At 39.0% G+C, this 12866-nt stretch overlaps 1 protein-coding gene across 1 annotated transcript in view; it reads right to left on the reverse strand.

Annotated features, from left to right (window-relative positions):
• The window catches only part of LOC120519003 (cation channel sperm-associated protein subunit beta-like), a 55537-nt gene that overhangs the window by 8930 nt on the left and 33741 nt on the right, over positions 1-12866 (reverse strand). The window contains exons 14-16 of the mRNA XM_039742074.1: positions 6839-7008; positions 6005-6319; positions 5020-5159 (exon numbers count right to left, since the gene is read on the reverse strand). Coding sequence (XP_039598008.1) covers positions 5020-5159; positions 6005-6319; positions 6839-7008 — 625 coding nt within the window. The remainder of the gene's footprint in view (positions 1-5019; positions 5160-6004; positions 6320-6838; positions 7009-12866) is intronic.

Here is a 12866-nt window from a genome sequence, read left to right on the forward strand (position 1 = left end):
TATGATGCTCGCAACAGCCATAGCATTACAAACAGCTAGCCTTAGTCTAAGGCTACATCCACACTACTTTCTTTTCATTGAAAAACACAGCCATTAGCTTCCTTTTGTCCGCACTACCCCAGTATTTTCAGACCCTGAAAACAGAAACTTTTAAAAAAGCTCTCCAGAGCAATATACTGCTGAAAACAGTGATGGACTGATAAAAGGCAGACTTTTAAAAACACAGACTCTAATCACACTGTGATTGGTTCATGCTTATTATGTAGCCCTTTCCTGATTGGATCCTGCTCATTACAACCTCACATTCCCTGATTGGTCACCCTTCACAGAAGAAAACCAAACATTTTAATATAGAGGGCATAGATGGGTTGCTTTTTGTGGGGCCTGTTGTGATGCTTACCTGTATGCATTTAAATTGCCTTTTGTACAGTTTGAATGCTACATACATGCACAAAAGGCAAGCTATTTACTGGTCTTTAGGGATTTAAGGATAAACTGCCCAAATATAGGTATGCAAAGATCATAGCGACTCGAAACTGTAATTGCTGCAAAAGGAGCTTCCGTAAAATACTGATTTTAGGGTCTGAATACTTCCATGAACAAGAGATTTCAGTTTTTGATCTTTAATAAATATGTAAACCTTTATATTGAGGTTGGAGAGAAAGCCCCAGTAGTGGTTTATTGAGTTTGCTGGGAATTTTCTAATTATCTTTTATTGAATTTTGCTGTTTTTAAATCGCATATTCATCAGATCACTAGGACAGCATTTTTTCACCTAAGAAACATCGCTAAAGTTAGACCTCTTATATCATTGAAAGATGCTGAGAAATTAATTCACGCTTTTGCTTTCAGTCGACTAGATTACTGCAACGCACTCCTCTCAGGACTACCCAAAAAAGACATAAATCACTTGCAACGAGTGCAGAATGCAGCTGCTAGAATCCTAACTGGGAAAAGAAAATCCGAACACATTTCTCCAGTTTTGATGTCACTACACTGGTTGCCTGTGTCATTCAGGATTGACTTTAAAATTCTGCGTATGGTTTATAAAGCCCTAAATAATCTCGCCCCATCTTATATATCAGAATGTCTGACACCTTATATTCCAAATCGTAACCTTAGATCTTCAAATGAGTGTCTCCTTATAATTCCAAAAGCTAAACTTAAAAGAAGTGGTGAGGCGAGTGGCCTTCTGCTGTTATGCCCCTAAAATCTGGAATAGCCTGCCAATAGGAATTCGCCAGGCAAATACAGTGGAGCACTTTAAAACACTGCTGAAAACACATTACTTTAACACGGCCTTCTCATAACTTCACTTTAACTTAATCCTGATACTCTGTATGTTCAATTCATCACAATAACTATTCATAGTGGCTCTAAAATCCGTACTGACCCCAACTCTCTTCTGTTTCTTTTCCGGTTTCTTTGTGGTGGCGGCCTGCGCCACCACCACCTACTCAAAGCATCATGACGCACCAACATTGATGGACTGAAAGCCAGAAGTCTACGTGACCATCATCATCAGGTCCTTCCATGAAAACCCTAAATACAAAGAGGACTGTTTGACTTATGTTAGGTAGATTGCCCAGAGGGGACTGGGTGGTCTCTTGGTCTGGAACCCCTACAGATTTTATTTTTTTCTCCAGCTCTTGGAGTTTTTTTTTTGTTTTTTCTGTCCACCCTGGCCATCGGACCTTACTTATTCTATGTTAATTAATGTTGACTTATGTTTATTTTTTATTGTGTCTTCTATTTTTCTATTCATTTTGTAAAGCACTTTGAGCTACATTTTTTTGTATGAATATGTGCTATATAAATAAATGTTGATTGATTGTTGGGACCTAGATTTATTATGGAACATTAACTTTGGATTGCCTTTTTTAAGGCAAGTCCCTAATTTTTGCCCTTTTTCCATTGTTGTTCCTTTTTGTTAAATGCAAAATAAATTATTAATTTGACAAATATTACTTGATTGAACTTGTCTCTTCTAGCAAGAGGTTATACAGTTCCTCTCCCTAGAATATTTGGAATATTTAAAAGTATATTGTTCAATGTTTAAGCCAGGACCTCCTTTTAGGCCTGTGCAGGCCGCAACCTCTCTTTGGTGGTTGGGAGCTGGCAATATGTAGTGAGGTCATACGTTAGCAAGTTTGTGAAGGTCCTGGCTGTCACATTAAAATGTTTTGATATTTGTATTTTTTTTATTTATTTTGTGTTTTTAAGGAGAATTTATTATGAAGGTGTTTTCTCCGTGTTTGTTTATCTTGACAAAGTGTATTTTTATTTTTGTTTTGTTCCTGTCTTCATTTCCTGTAATCATGTGACCGCAGTCATCACTTTCATGATGCTGCTGAAACAGGGATATAACTACAGTTGGTATTTCCGCTGTGAATTATCGCTCAGTTAAATAAAGAAAACACCTTCTTAGTGTCAGTTTCTTCTTCAATGTAGGCTCAATGTCGGGTATCGTTTTTGGTTTCTGAACTCTCTTTGCCTTTGTCTTTGCACATCATTTTGCTCATTGGTTTTTTTTGCCTACCTGACGGTCTGTCTGTCTGGCTCTGACTCTGACATCACTTTTTGACTAGAATTGTTTGTCTTACATTGCCATCTCCTGGTCAATTCAGGCAATTACATTAACCCTGTGTCATTACAGTGGCCTGCTTTTTGGGACTTTAAACCAGGGGTTCCCAAACGTTTGGACGTCAAGTACCCCCTGAGGTTACCTGAGTTACATTGCTTACCACCCGCACTTTGTTGAAAGGGAGGGAGAGCTGTAAGGGGGAGGGGGAGTCAAGGTCTAAACCTCCCCAAAATCTGAATAAAAGTTAAAGAATTGGAAGAAATTATGCATAAAATTAATGAAAAAATTTGTGCATGTACATAAATTGATAAATTTCGCCCCGAAACTAAATCCTGCCTTCGGCCTGTAATGTGACGCAGTTACCGAAGACAAAATGGTATCGGCTTTGTGCTTAGATCTAGTGACTACGATGCGATACAGCAGCAGTGCACGTATAACAACAAACGCGAACGGTTTCTGTGAGGCAGAGTTACCGAAGACTAAATAGTGTCGGCATTGTGCTTTCATCTAGTGACCAAAAGCTCAAACAGTGAAGAAGTAGAATTTGACTTCAGCGAATCGGAATTATGGTAGTGTTAAATGAACTAAATACTGATTCGAATAATAGGTTTTATTTATTCAGATGACGAAATTTCACACCACACTAAATTTGGGAATCTTCGTATTATTGTATCTAAACAGTTTCATTGGTTTTTGCTCACAACAGGCTTGTCATAAAGAGTTTTGCACAGATAAATTAAATTTCAGGGGCCGCGATGTGTACAACCTGAAAAGGCTCCGCGTACCACAGTTTGGGAACAAGCCTCACACTCTTTGGCAATGATGGTGTCTCTAGTGCACAACACTAAACTTTGAGAAGCAATGTAAATGAAGAAACACAAATTAACAAATTAACACATCTTCTTAACTGATGTGAGCAACCTCTTAATTGGTACCAACATACCACCTTTCAGAAATTATCAGCTATTGTATTAAAATCTACAGAAATATTACACTATGGGTTTGGAGAAATAAGCAAGACTTGCACAAGATCCACTGATGATCATATTCCTCTGAGCTGCTACAGGTAACAAATGGCTTAAAATATTGTGTACTACCTTTGGACACAGAGCCACAGAAATACAACTTTGTATTACTAGGTGTGCTGAGTGGTGGCTCTGAGGCTAGGGATCTGCACTGGCGATTGGAAGGTTGCGGGTTCAAATCCCGTAAACTCCAAAAGGGACTCAGCTCTGCTGGGCCCTTCAGCAAAGCCCTTAAACTGCAGTTCCTGATCGCTTTGACTAGTGAGAAAAGCACTATATAAATAATAATACAATTTATTTATACAAGGCGCCTTTCTGAAAACTCAAGATTCATGGCTGGCGTAAATGCAAAGAATTATTATTATTATTATTTGTAATGTAGCTCAATAATACAGATACTGGCAGAATGAACAGAAACAGCAGAATTGTGTTTGGTGCAATGAATAAATTCTGTAGAAGATATGTGCTTATTTGCACAATCAAAACAAAACTAGCTAGCCAGCCAGCCATGAATCTGCAATATCTGGATCCTAATGGCCCTCTAAACCATCCTACTTGTCAGTATTTGGGGCTACAGGAGCAACTCACTTCTCTCCAGATGCAAAGGAAGACTCTAAGTGGAGAGCTTCCTGGTGAGTTCAGCTTGAGAAGATGTGCTGAAACTTTATAACAAAATGGTGAATACAATATCTGGAGTACTGTGTGTAGGGTTGGTCTCCAGGGAAAAAGGACATAGTAGCACTAGAAAAAGTCAATTATCCTGGGGATACTGGGGATGAATTAAAGAAAGATGAAAAGAGTGGAGCCTTTACAGTTTAAGCAAGAGAAGATTAAGAGGAGACCTGACTGAAGTGTTTTAAATTATAAAGGGAATTAGGACAGTGGAGTGAAACTGTGACTTTAAAATGAGTTCATAAACAACACGGGGACACAGCACAAACAGTACGAAGTTTTTCTTCATAAAGAGAACCACAAACACATGAAATAAGCTACCAAGTAATCTGGTAGACAGCAGAACTTTAGGGACTTTCAAAACTTGACCTGATGTTGTTTTGGAAGAATTAAGTGGATAGGACTGTCAAGCTTAGTTGGACTGAAAGGTCTCTTCTCGCCTAGAATGTTCTAATATTCTAATATCAGCTGGGCTCTCTCTCCCTCTTTCTCACTCAGCACCCCATTCTCCTGCGCAGCTCTGCACCGATACCACAATATCCAAGACCAGTTTATGGACACGCCACTATCTGGGATACAAGATAGAAAGTTACACCCGAAATAGCCACATCCTGTCCTACATGTCACAGATGCCTTGATTATGTCTGCCTTTGGATTCAGAACTGCTAACACGGTGTCACAGTATGAAGTTCTCCTGAGCTAGAGCACGGACACTGGGTAAGTAAATGAGCTTTTTACCGTGTTGTAGAACAGGCTGAAGATGGAAATATTCACCAAGTGAGTTCCTGAAGAGTACCAGAAATGATTGACATGGACTTGGAAAGAAAAAGGGTTCCCCAGTGTCACACTCAACAGGCGCTTCTGATAAAAGGTTGAGGCTGAGAAAACAAAATTGGACGGAAGTTTATTCCACCGACGCAGTAACCACAAGGTTAACATGGCAAGCAAGATGGGCATCTATTGGACCCCACCACGTTCTGTACTCCAATAATCAACTAGCAGCCTCACTTTATGGTGGGATGACCTAGACCTGAGTGACCCTCTTGAGAAAGTAGATAACTGTACTAAACTTTTGTAGTAGACATATACTCTTTAAAAAAACAAAAGGTACCAAAGTGGTTTTTAGGAACAATGCCATATGGGAGCCGCTTTTGGTCCCCAAAAAGACCCATCCAAATTAAGGTTCCAGAAAGAAACTTTATAATTTAGATTGCCATAAATGACCATGGATAGGTGATAATAGATTTCTGAAATAATAATGGGCTCATGATCTAAAAGGACCCTTGTTACATACCATAATACCAGCTACATTCAGGTTTTCTTGATATCCTGCTAGGTAGCCTACTATATACTATACTAAAAGATTTATTTTTTGTCCATATAGTAGGAACATTTTCAAAGCTAAAAAAACTAATTTCATATGCAATTCCCAGAATTAAACAGTTATTTGTCAAGCAATGGTTCTATGGCGAACCACACAATCCAACAAAGTGCCATTTTAAAACCATTATGTTGAAAAGTGTAGTGCTCCACTATTTCAGCTACAGTACCTTCAGCCAGGGGAGCGTATCTCATATAAGAAACAATGAATGCTAGCTTTTGGGGCAACCTGAGCAAATGGTGCAATCTACATGGCTTCCATTACAACCTTTCACTATATCCCTTTGTTAAACCTTCACCCCGAAGCAGAAGAACATCATTGATTGTTGTGAAAGAATCTCACCTGCCTCAGAAGCACTGAATCTGAAAATCTGCCTTTCTAGGAAGGCAAGGTAATAGATACCATCTTTGATGAGAATATCGGGGACCTGCAAAGTGTGCTTGCATCTGCCCTCTTTTACTTCCCATGCTTTGTCTGGAACATTGAAGAGTAGCCATTCCACTGCATACACACTCTGAGGAGGCACCAAGGTAGGTGAGGTTGCCAAGGCTGTAGCACTGGTGCTGTCGTCCACTCGTCGGATCAAGAAGCTGCTGTCACCAGGGATCACAATGATTGCGCCTGTGTTTACTTGTGTGAAATCATAGGAGCCACCTACTGTGACAAAAATGAATTAAATCAAAATGTACAATTCCTGAAATAAAATGGCTTTCTTTCAGCATCACACCCACTTACCTTATCAGGGTCATCACTACACATATGCACTTCCCTTATGGTTATTCATTCACATAAACCTCTTCCATTCTCTTGTTATGCTCTGCCTTCTGCCTCTTACACTCCATTGCTCTAATTTTACTCCCTGTGTCTTCTTTTCATTCTTTAGGCAATCACCTTCACTTTTTAGCCATTATGTACACCCACCCACCCAACAATTGCACCCAGTAACCCATCATACACAAAACATCCTGTTGCCCATTTTAGGTAATTCAGACATCTCCCCGCTTTCTCCTGAATTCTGCTTCTTACAACTCATTCCTTGCTCATCCTGGTATAAAGTTTCAGATAAGAACACTCTGAACACCAGGCAAGTGAACCAGTGACTGCCACTGGGTGGTAAATCTGCCTGGAGTTACCAGGAACACTGAAGCCTGCTCAGAAGGTCTTTATTAGACTTACCAGTTAGCTGTACTGTAGGGTCACTCTGTGCTCTATTGGCGACATTGAGGACAACGCTGACCACTTTTACATCTTGAAAGTCCACCAACATATCTACCAAAGCTTTGGCCAGAAAACCCTCAGCAGCTTGACCTGGAAATACTTGAGTGATGACTCCCTCTCCACCAGATCTGGAACAAATAGAATCAAAATAACAAAACAGTCAAGTGAAGCTAATAGATTTTAGAAGGCTTAACTAGAAGACTCCAGAATAAGTTGAGGTTTATCCTTGCAGTTCACAGTAAACTGCCAAACCTTATGAACATGTTTATATAGCAACTCAACTAATTTCACATGTCCTTATTGCTGTCTGAAGAAAACTCAGGGCACTTTAGAAGGCCCGACAACAACTTCTTGACCATATTTTTATTTGTCCCAGTTGTTATGTTTTTTTCCCCCAGCTTGTACTTATTTCCTGTTTTATTATTGTTCTGGCAAGTATTGAATTTGTACTTTTCATGTTTTTTTGTCATTTCTATTGTATTTACCATATATACTGGTGGATATGTTCTCCCGCAGATACGTCGGGAGTTGATTTTACAGTATAATTTCTGGTATTTTATAATGTCGGTCATATAAGTTGAATGCGGAAAACTCACGCTATTGGTTCAAGAGATTACGATATGCTAATGCCCACCTGAGAGAGTAACCACGGAGCACACAACCTTTTTTTTCTATGTGAGTGCGGCTATGCTCTGTATCAGCGTGTGCTCCTAACCTCTCTCTCTCTATTGTGCCTACGTGACCACACGGTAATACCCAAACTATTCCGAAGCAACGTTTGCACTGTTTTGTGTTTTTTGTATCTCACACCCTCATACACCTTTATCGTAAGAGCATCCCTTACCTACGATGGAGTATTCGATCAGAAGAAAATATGAAACAGGTTTGAAATTAAACGTCGAAGTAGCGACAGAAATTGGTAACTGCAAGTACTTTTTTATATTCCCTGCTCTGTGTCCCAATAAATGCAAGTTATCTGCAATATACTGATAACCCAATTGTGCTTCACTCACTTAGAATATGGAACCAATGCAGAAAGCATTTTAAGACGGAGAGGCTTTTGTTTGTGGCACCTCTGCAGGGGAACCACCTCTTTCAACCCTTGCGAACATATGCAGTTTTTAATATCTGGAAAAAATTTGGGATTAACTTGCTTAGAGATCTTTATATAGACAACATCTTTGCATCCTATGAACAATTACATTCCAAATTTAACTTTCCACCTACACATTTCTTTCACTATCTTCAAATTAGGAACTTTGTTAAACAGAACCTTCCCGATTTTCCTCATCTTGCACCCTCATCCATGCTGGAAAAAATATTGCTCAATCTCAAGGACTTAGACACCATCTCTGCAATATATAAAATCATTTTACAATCCCTCCCTTTCAAAGATCCAAGAGGACACTGGGAAAAAGATCTCTCAATTAATATATCAGAAAAGGAGTGGAAAGTAGCAATGCAGAGAATTCACTCGAGCTCCATATGCAAAGCATACAATTATACAACTTAAAATTATATATCGAGCACATCTGTCTCGACTAAAACTCTCCAAAATGTTTCCAGGGCATGATCCAACCAGCGAACACTGCAATCGAGTCCCAGCCTCACTGGGTCACATGTTCTGGGCCTGCACCAAATTAACATTATTCTGGACAAAAATTTTTAATTACCTCTCAGCCAGCCTTAGACTCACAATGCCTCCTAACCCATTAACAGCTGTGTTTGGTGTTCTCCCAGATGGGTTTAAAGTGGAGAAAGACAAACAAATTGTGATTGCATTCACTACACTCTTGGCACGCAGACTTATTCTGATAAACTGGAAGAACCCAAATTCTCCTCTTTTAAGTCAGTGGGAAACCGATGTGTTATATTATTTGAAATTGGAAAAAATCAAATACTCAGAGGATCTGTACAGACTTTTTTCAAAATATGGCAGGATCTAATCAGTAATATTTTAAAATAAACTCTTAAAGCACAGAGGAAGTAACTATTTCCGTATTTCTTTGTCTTCTGCATTCATCTCTATTAGCTTATCAAACTTATTATTTTAGGTATGTTTACAAGCCTTAAATTTTACGCCATTTGCCTTGCTCTGTCTCTCAGGGGTGGGGATCGATTTGTTCTTAACTCAATTTTACTTTCCGTAAATTGATTGATTTGTATGGAATGATTGCAATAAAATGAATTAAAAAAAAAAAAAAAAAGAAATTGGTAACTGCGCTGCTGCAACAAACTTCGATGCGTCTGAGAAACTGATGCGAGATTGGAGCTGGCTGCTCAATGAATATACAGCACTGACTGATCAGCTCCGGCGTGCTGCCAAACTGCACTGTGAAGCGACTATAGCCAGTTGCGGCATTCAATGAATGCACGTCGCCGAATATACTCGGACATGACATGACTATAGTCAGTTGCAGAATTCAATGAATATACGTCGCTGAATATACTCAGTTCCGCCGTGCTTGCAAATTGCACTAGGAAACAACTTTAGTCGGTTGCAGAGTTCCATGAATGTACTTTGCCAAATATACTCAGCTCCAGCATGCTGGCAAATTGCATTGGGAACAGACTATAGCCGGTTCCGGCGGTTTAAGGGTTAAGATAGTTTCACATTTAGGGCCTGGGAAGGGTGAAGCCTACCGGTAGTAGTTGGGGGCTGGCAGCCTGAGTTAAAACCATTTCTGGGGAGATCCATGTAAGTATGGGCCTGATTGTGAGGCCTTTTGAAAAACTCACATTTTTTGTCATTTTCATGTCTCTAGTATCACAACAGCAGTAAGCCTGAATTCCCACTTTTTCTTTTGGTTTTAAGTTTTGCTCCAATGGAACATAATCTAATTCAGCTATGGGCTCATGTGGCTTATATTAAGCCAAAAAAAAAAACAACCTGATTTTGTGAGTTCAATAATAAGTTTGTCTTACTAGTTTCATTCTTTAGGACAGGGGTCAGCAAGTGTGGCATGCATAATGATTTTCAATGGCACTCTGATTGAATTGAAATATAGTAAAAAATGATATTTTGATTGCAGCGCACGCATTTGCACCGTCACCTACGTTTTGTGTATGCGACTCACATGTAAATGGAAACCATGTGTCCAGTGTAGGCTGTGGTACTTTAAAAAAAACCTTGTTATTATATGTTAATCACAGTGTATGCATTCGAGCTCCACGTCCCCACCTATGTTTTGCACATGGAACTCAAATGCAAAGGTAAACCATGTGTTCAGTGCTGACGGTGGTACGTTAAAACAAACCTCTTGTTATTATTAAGTAATTTACTGCCCAAAAATGACTCATAAAAGACAAAAACTCAATGTTTGCTCTTTTCAAGACTCTTGGATGAATGAATATGGATTTGTACAAGAAAAGGATCATGCTGTGTGTGCGTTATGCTGCGAAAGTGTCACACGTCAAGTGTACAAGGACTTTATCAAACAAAACATCAGTCTACATTTAAAAACTCTGATGAGAAAAGTGAAGCTATAAAAAGGGCTGTTTCTGGCTTTAAGTAACAAACTACTTCCATCCATCCATTATCCAACCCGCTATATCCTAACTACAGGGTCACGGGGGTCTGCTGGTGCCAATCCCAGCCAACACAGGGCAAAAGGCAGGGCGCCAGCACACAGTCACACACACCAAGAACACACTAGGGATAATTTAGAATGGCCAATCCACCTACCCTACATGTCTTTGGACTGTGGGAGGAAACCCACGCAGACACGGGGAGAACATGCAAACTCCACGCAGGGAGGACTCGGGAAGCAAACCCGGGTCTCCTAACTGCGAGGCAACAGCGCTACCCACTGTGCCACTGTGGTGCACAAACTACTTATTTTAGTCAAATAATTGGAACCAAAAATAAAGCCACCGAATGTAGTTATACAATTGCTTCACGATAATTGACTAATATCTCTGATTAATAATAAAGAATGATTAATCAAATTAGAATTCTTGATAATTTTATCTTATTCAAAGTATGTATTTTGTAATGAAAAATTTGTAATTTGTAATACAATTTTTAACAAATGTGTTGAAAATTTAAATTTGGCAAAACATTCTTTTCACATAGGATCCTATGTATTTAAAAAATGTTAAATGACCAATAATATAAGATCCAGTTATAATGGCCTTCAAAAGTATGCCCATTATAACCGGACCAATTTTGATACTATATACAACAAAATTGGTAGAATTATGTTGACACATTGAAACATAGGTTCGGCACGACACTGCTGAAAGGTTACGGACTCCTGCTTTAGGATATCATGCAGGAATGAGAGTTTATACCAAGGACCGTTTTTTTCCAATGTACCTCCGTGTTGGTATTTTTTGGGGATCACTCAGAGGTGATGCATCCTGTGCTTCTAGGAATCCTGTGCTGGCTGATTCCTTACAGGCACAATTTAACACGGGCTGAGATTGAACAGTCATTTTCCCACCTTGTCAAGGCTATACTGGCACATTTACACCCCTGTTAAGAGATCCCACATCAGATCGAGGTTTACACTGGCACACATTTCTCTCCAGTTTTAGCCTAACCTTGTACAATTCCACGCTAACCAAAGACTAAATTAGCATAAACCAATATGAGCTGAGGTTAAAACTGACCTATTTCCACCTGTGCCCAGTCTAAACTAACACATTCTCACAATTCATAATTATTATTTACACCATTTTGAAACTAAAATTAGTTTAATGTGATGCATCCCTATGCCAGCTACAGACTGTACTGCCACAACGTAAAATGAGTCAATTCGCACCCTAGTCAAGACTATAAACAAAAACATTCACATGAAAGATTTAAACTAACACATTTTCATGCTTGTTGAAGGATACCTGTTTTAGTTTTAATCTGGCACATTTAAATATCAGACTGGCACCAAACTAGCACAGAGTCTCTCATTAACTGAGACCAGATTGACAAGTTTTCTACATGATAAACTCAAAATCAGGAAGTTCTAAAACTTGTTTAAGGCTAAACTGGCACCATACCCAAGTCAGAGAAGACTAAACTGCAATGTGCACACAGAATTTAAAATTAAGATGCAGTTTTGAATAAGTTAGGACAATGCCACACCCATTTGAGACTAAATCAGCATCAAGTTCAATACTAGACAAGTACAGTTTCACAATAACAGATTAAAGTTGGATGCTGCAAAAGAAATTGAGATTAAACAAGATCAGTCCCAGCACAGTCCAAACTGTTGTGGCATTTTACTGTAACAAAATTGGTCACATTGGCTTGGAATATACTAACGTTTACTCTCTGGACTAATTTACTGAGGGATTAGAAACATTGTGATGCGAATGGGCCATTCAGCCCAACAAGATCTGTCCTATTCGCCTAGACTATGCAAAATAACATTAAGTCAAGATTTGAAGGGCTGTAAAGTCCTACTCTCTACCACACAATTTGGAAATGCATTCCTTTGTGAGAACGGACATTTCCTAATATTTATGTGAAATCTGCTAATAACAAGCTTCCAATTCTGTCCTTGTTTTAGGGTAATAGCTGGGGTCTACAGTGCTAACTCCTTTCACAATTTTAAACACATCACCTCTTAATCTCTGTTTGCTTAAACTGAAAAAGTCTAACTCCTTTATTCTTACCTTATAGTTCATAACTCTTGTTGGTCCTAGAATCAGCCTGATCCCTCCTACTCTAGGGCTGCTGTATGTAATTTGGAATATGGAGACCTCCAGAGGAGGCCTCACCAGTGCATTCTATATTTTAGGCATAACCTCCTTTGACTCATAATTCACACATCATGATATCTAATATAACATTTTATTAGCTTTTTTGATCATCAATGTGTTGAAATATATAGTGATGAGTCCATTTTGACTCCCAGTTTCTTCTCATAAGGGGTACTTTAAAGATTCAGCCCTCATTACATATTCAAATCTAACATTTTTACTTTGTAATGTCACACATTACATTTACTTACATAAAACGCCTGCCACAAATCTGCCCAAGGCT

The sequence above is a fragment of the Polypterus senegalus genome, chromosome 18 (assembly GCF_016835505.1).
Source record: "Polypterus senegalus isolate Bchr_013 chromosome 18, ASM1683550v1, whole genome shotgun sequence".
In the NCBI taxonomy this organism is placed as follows: Eukaryota; Metazoa; Chordata; class Cladistia; order Polypteriformes; family Polypteridae; genus Polypterus; species Polypterus senegalus.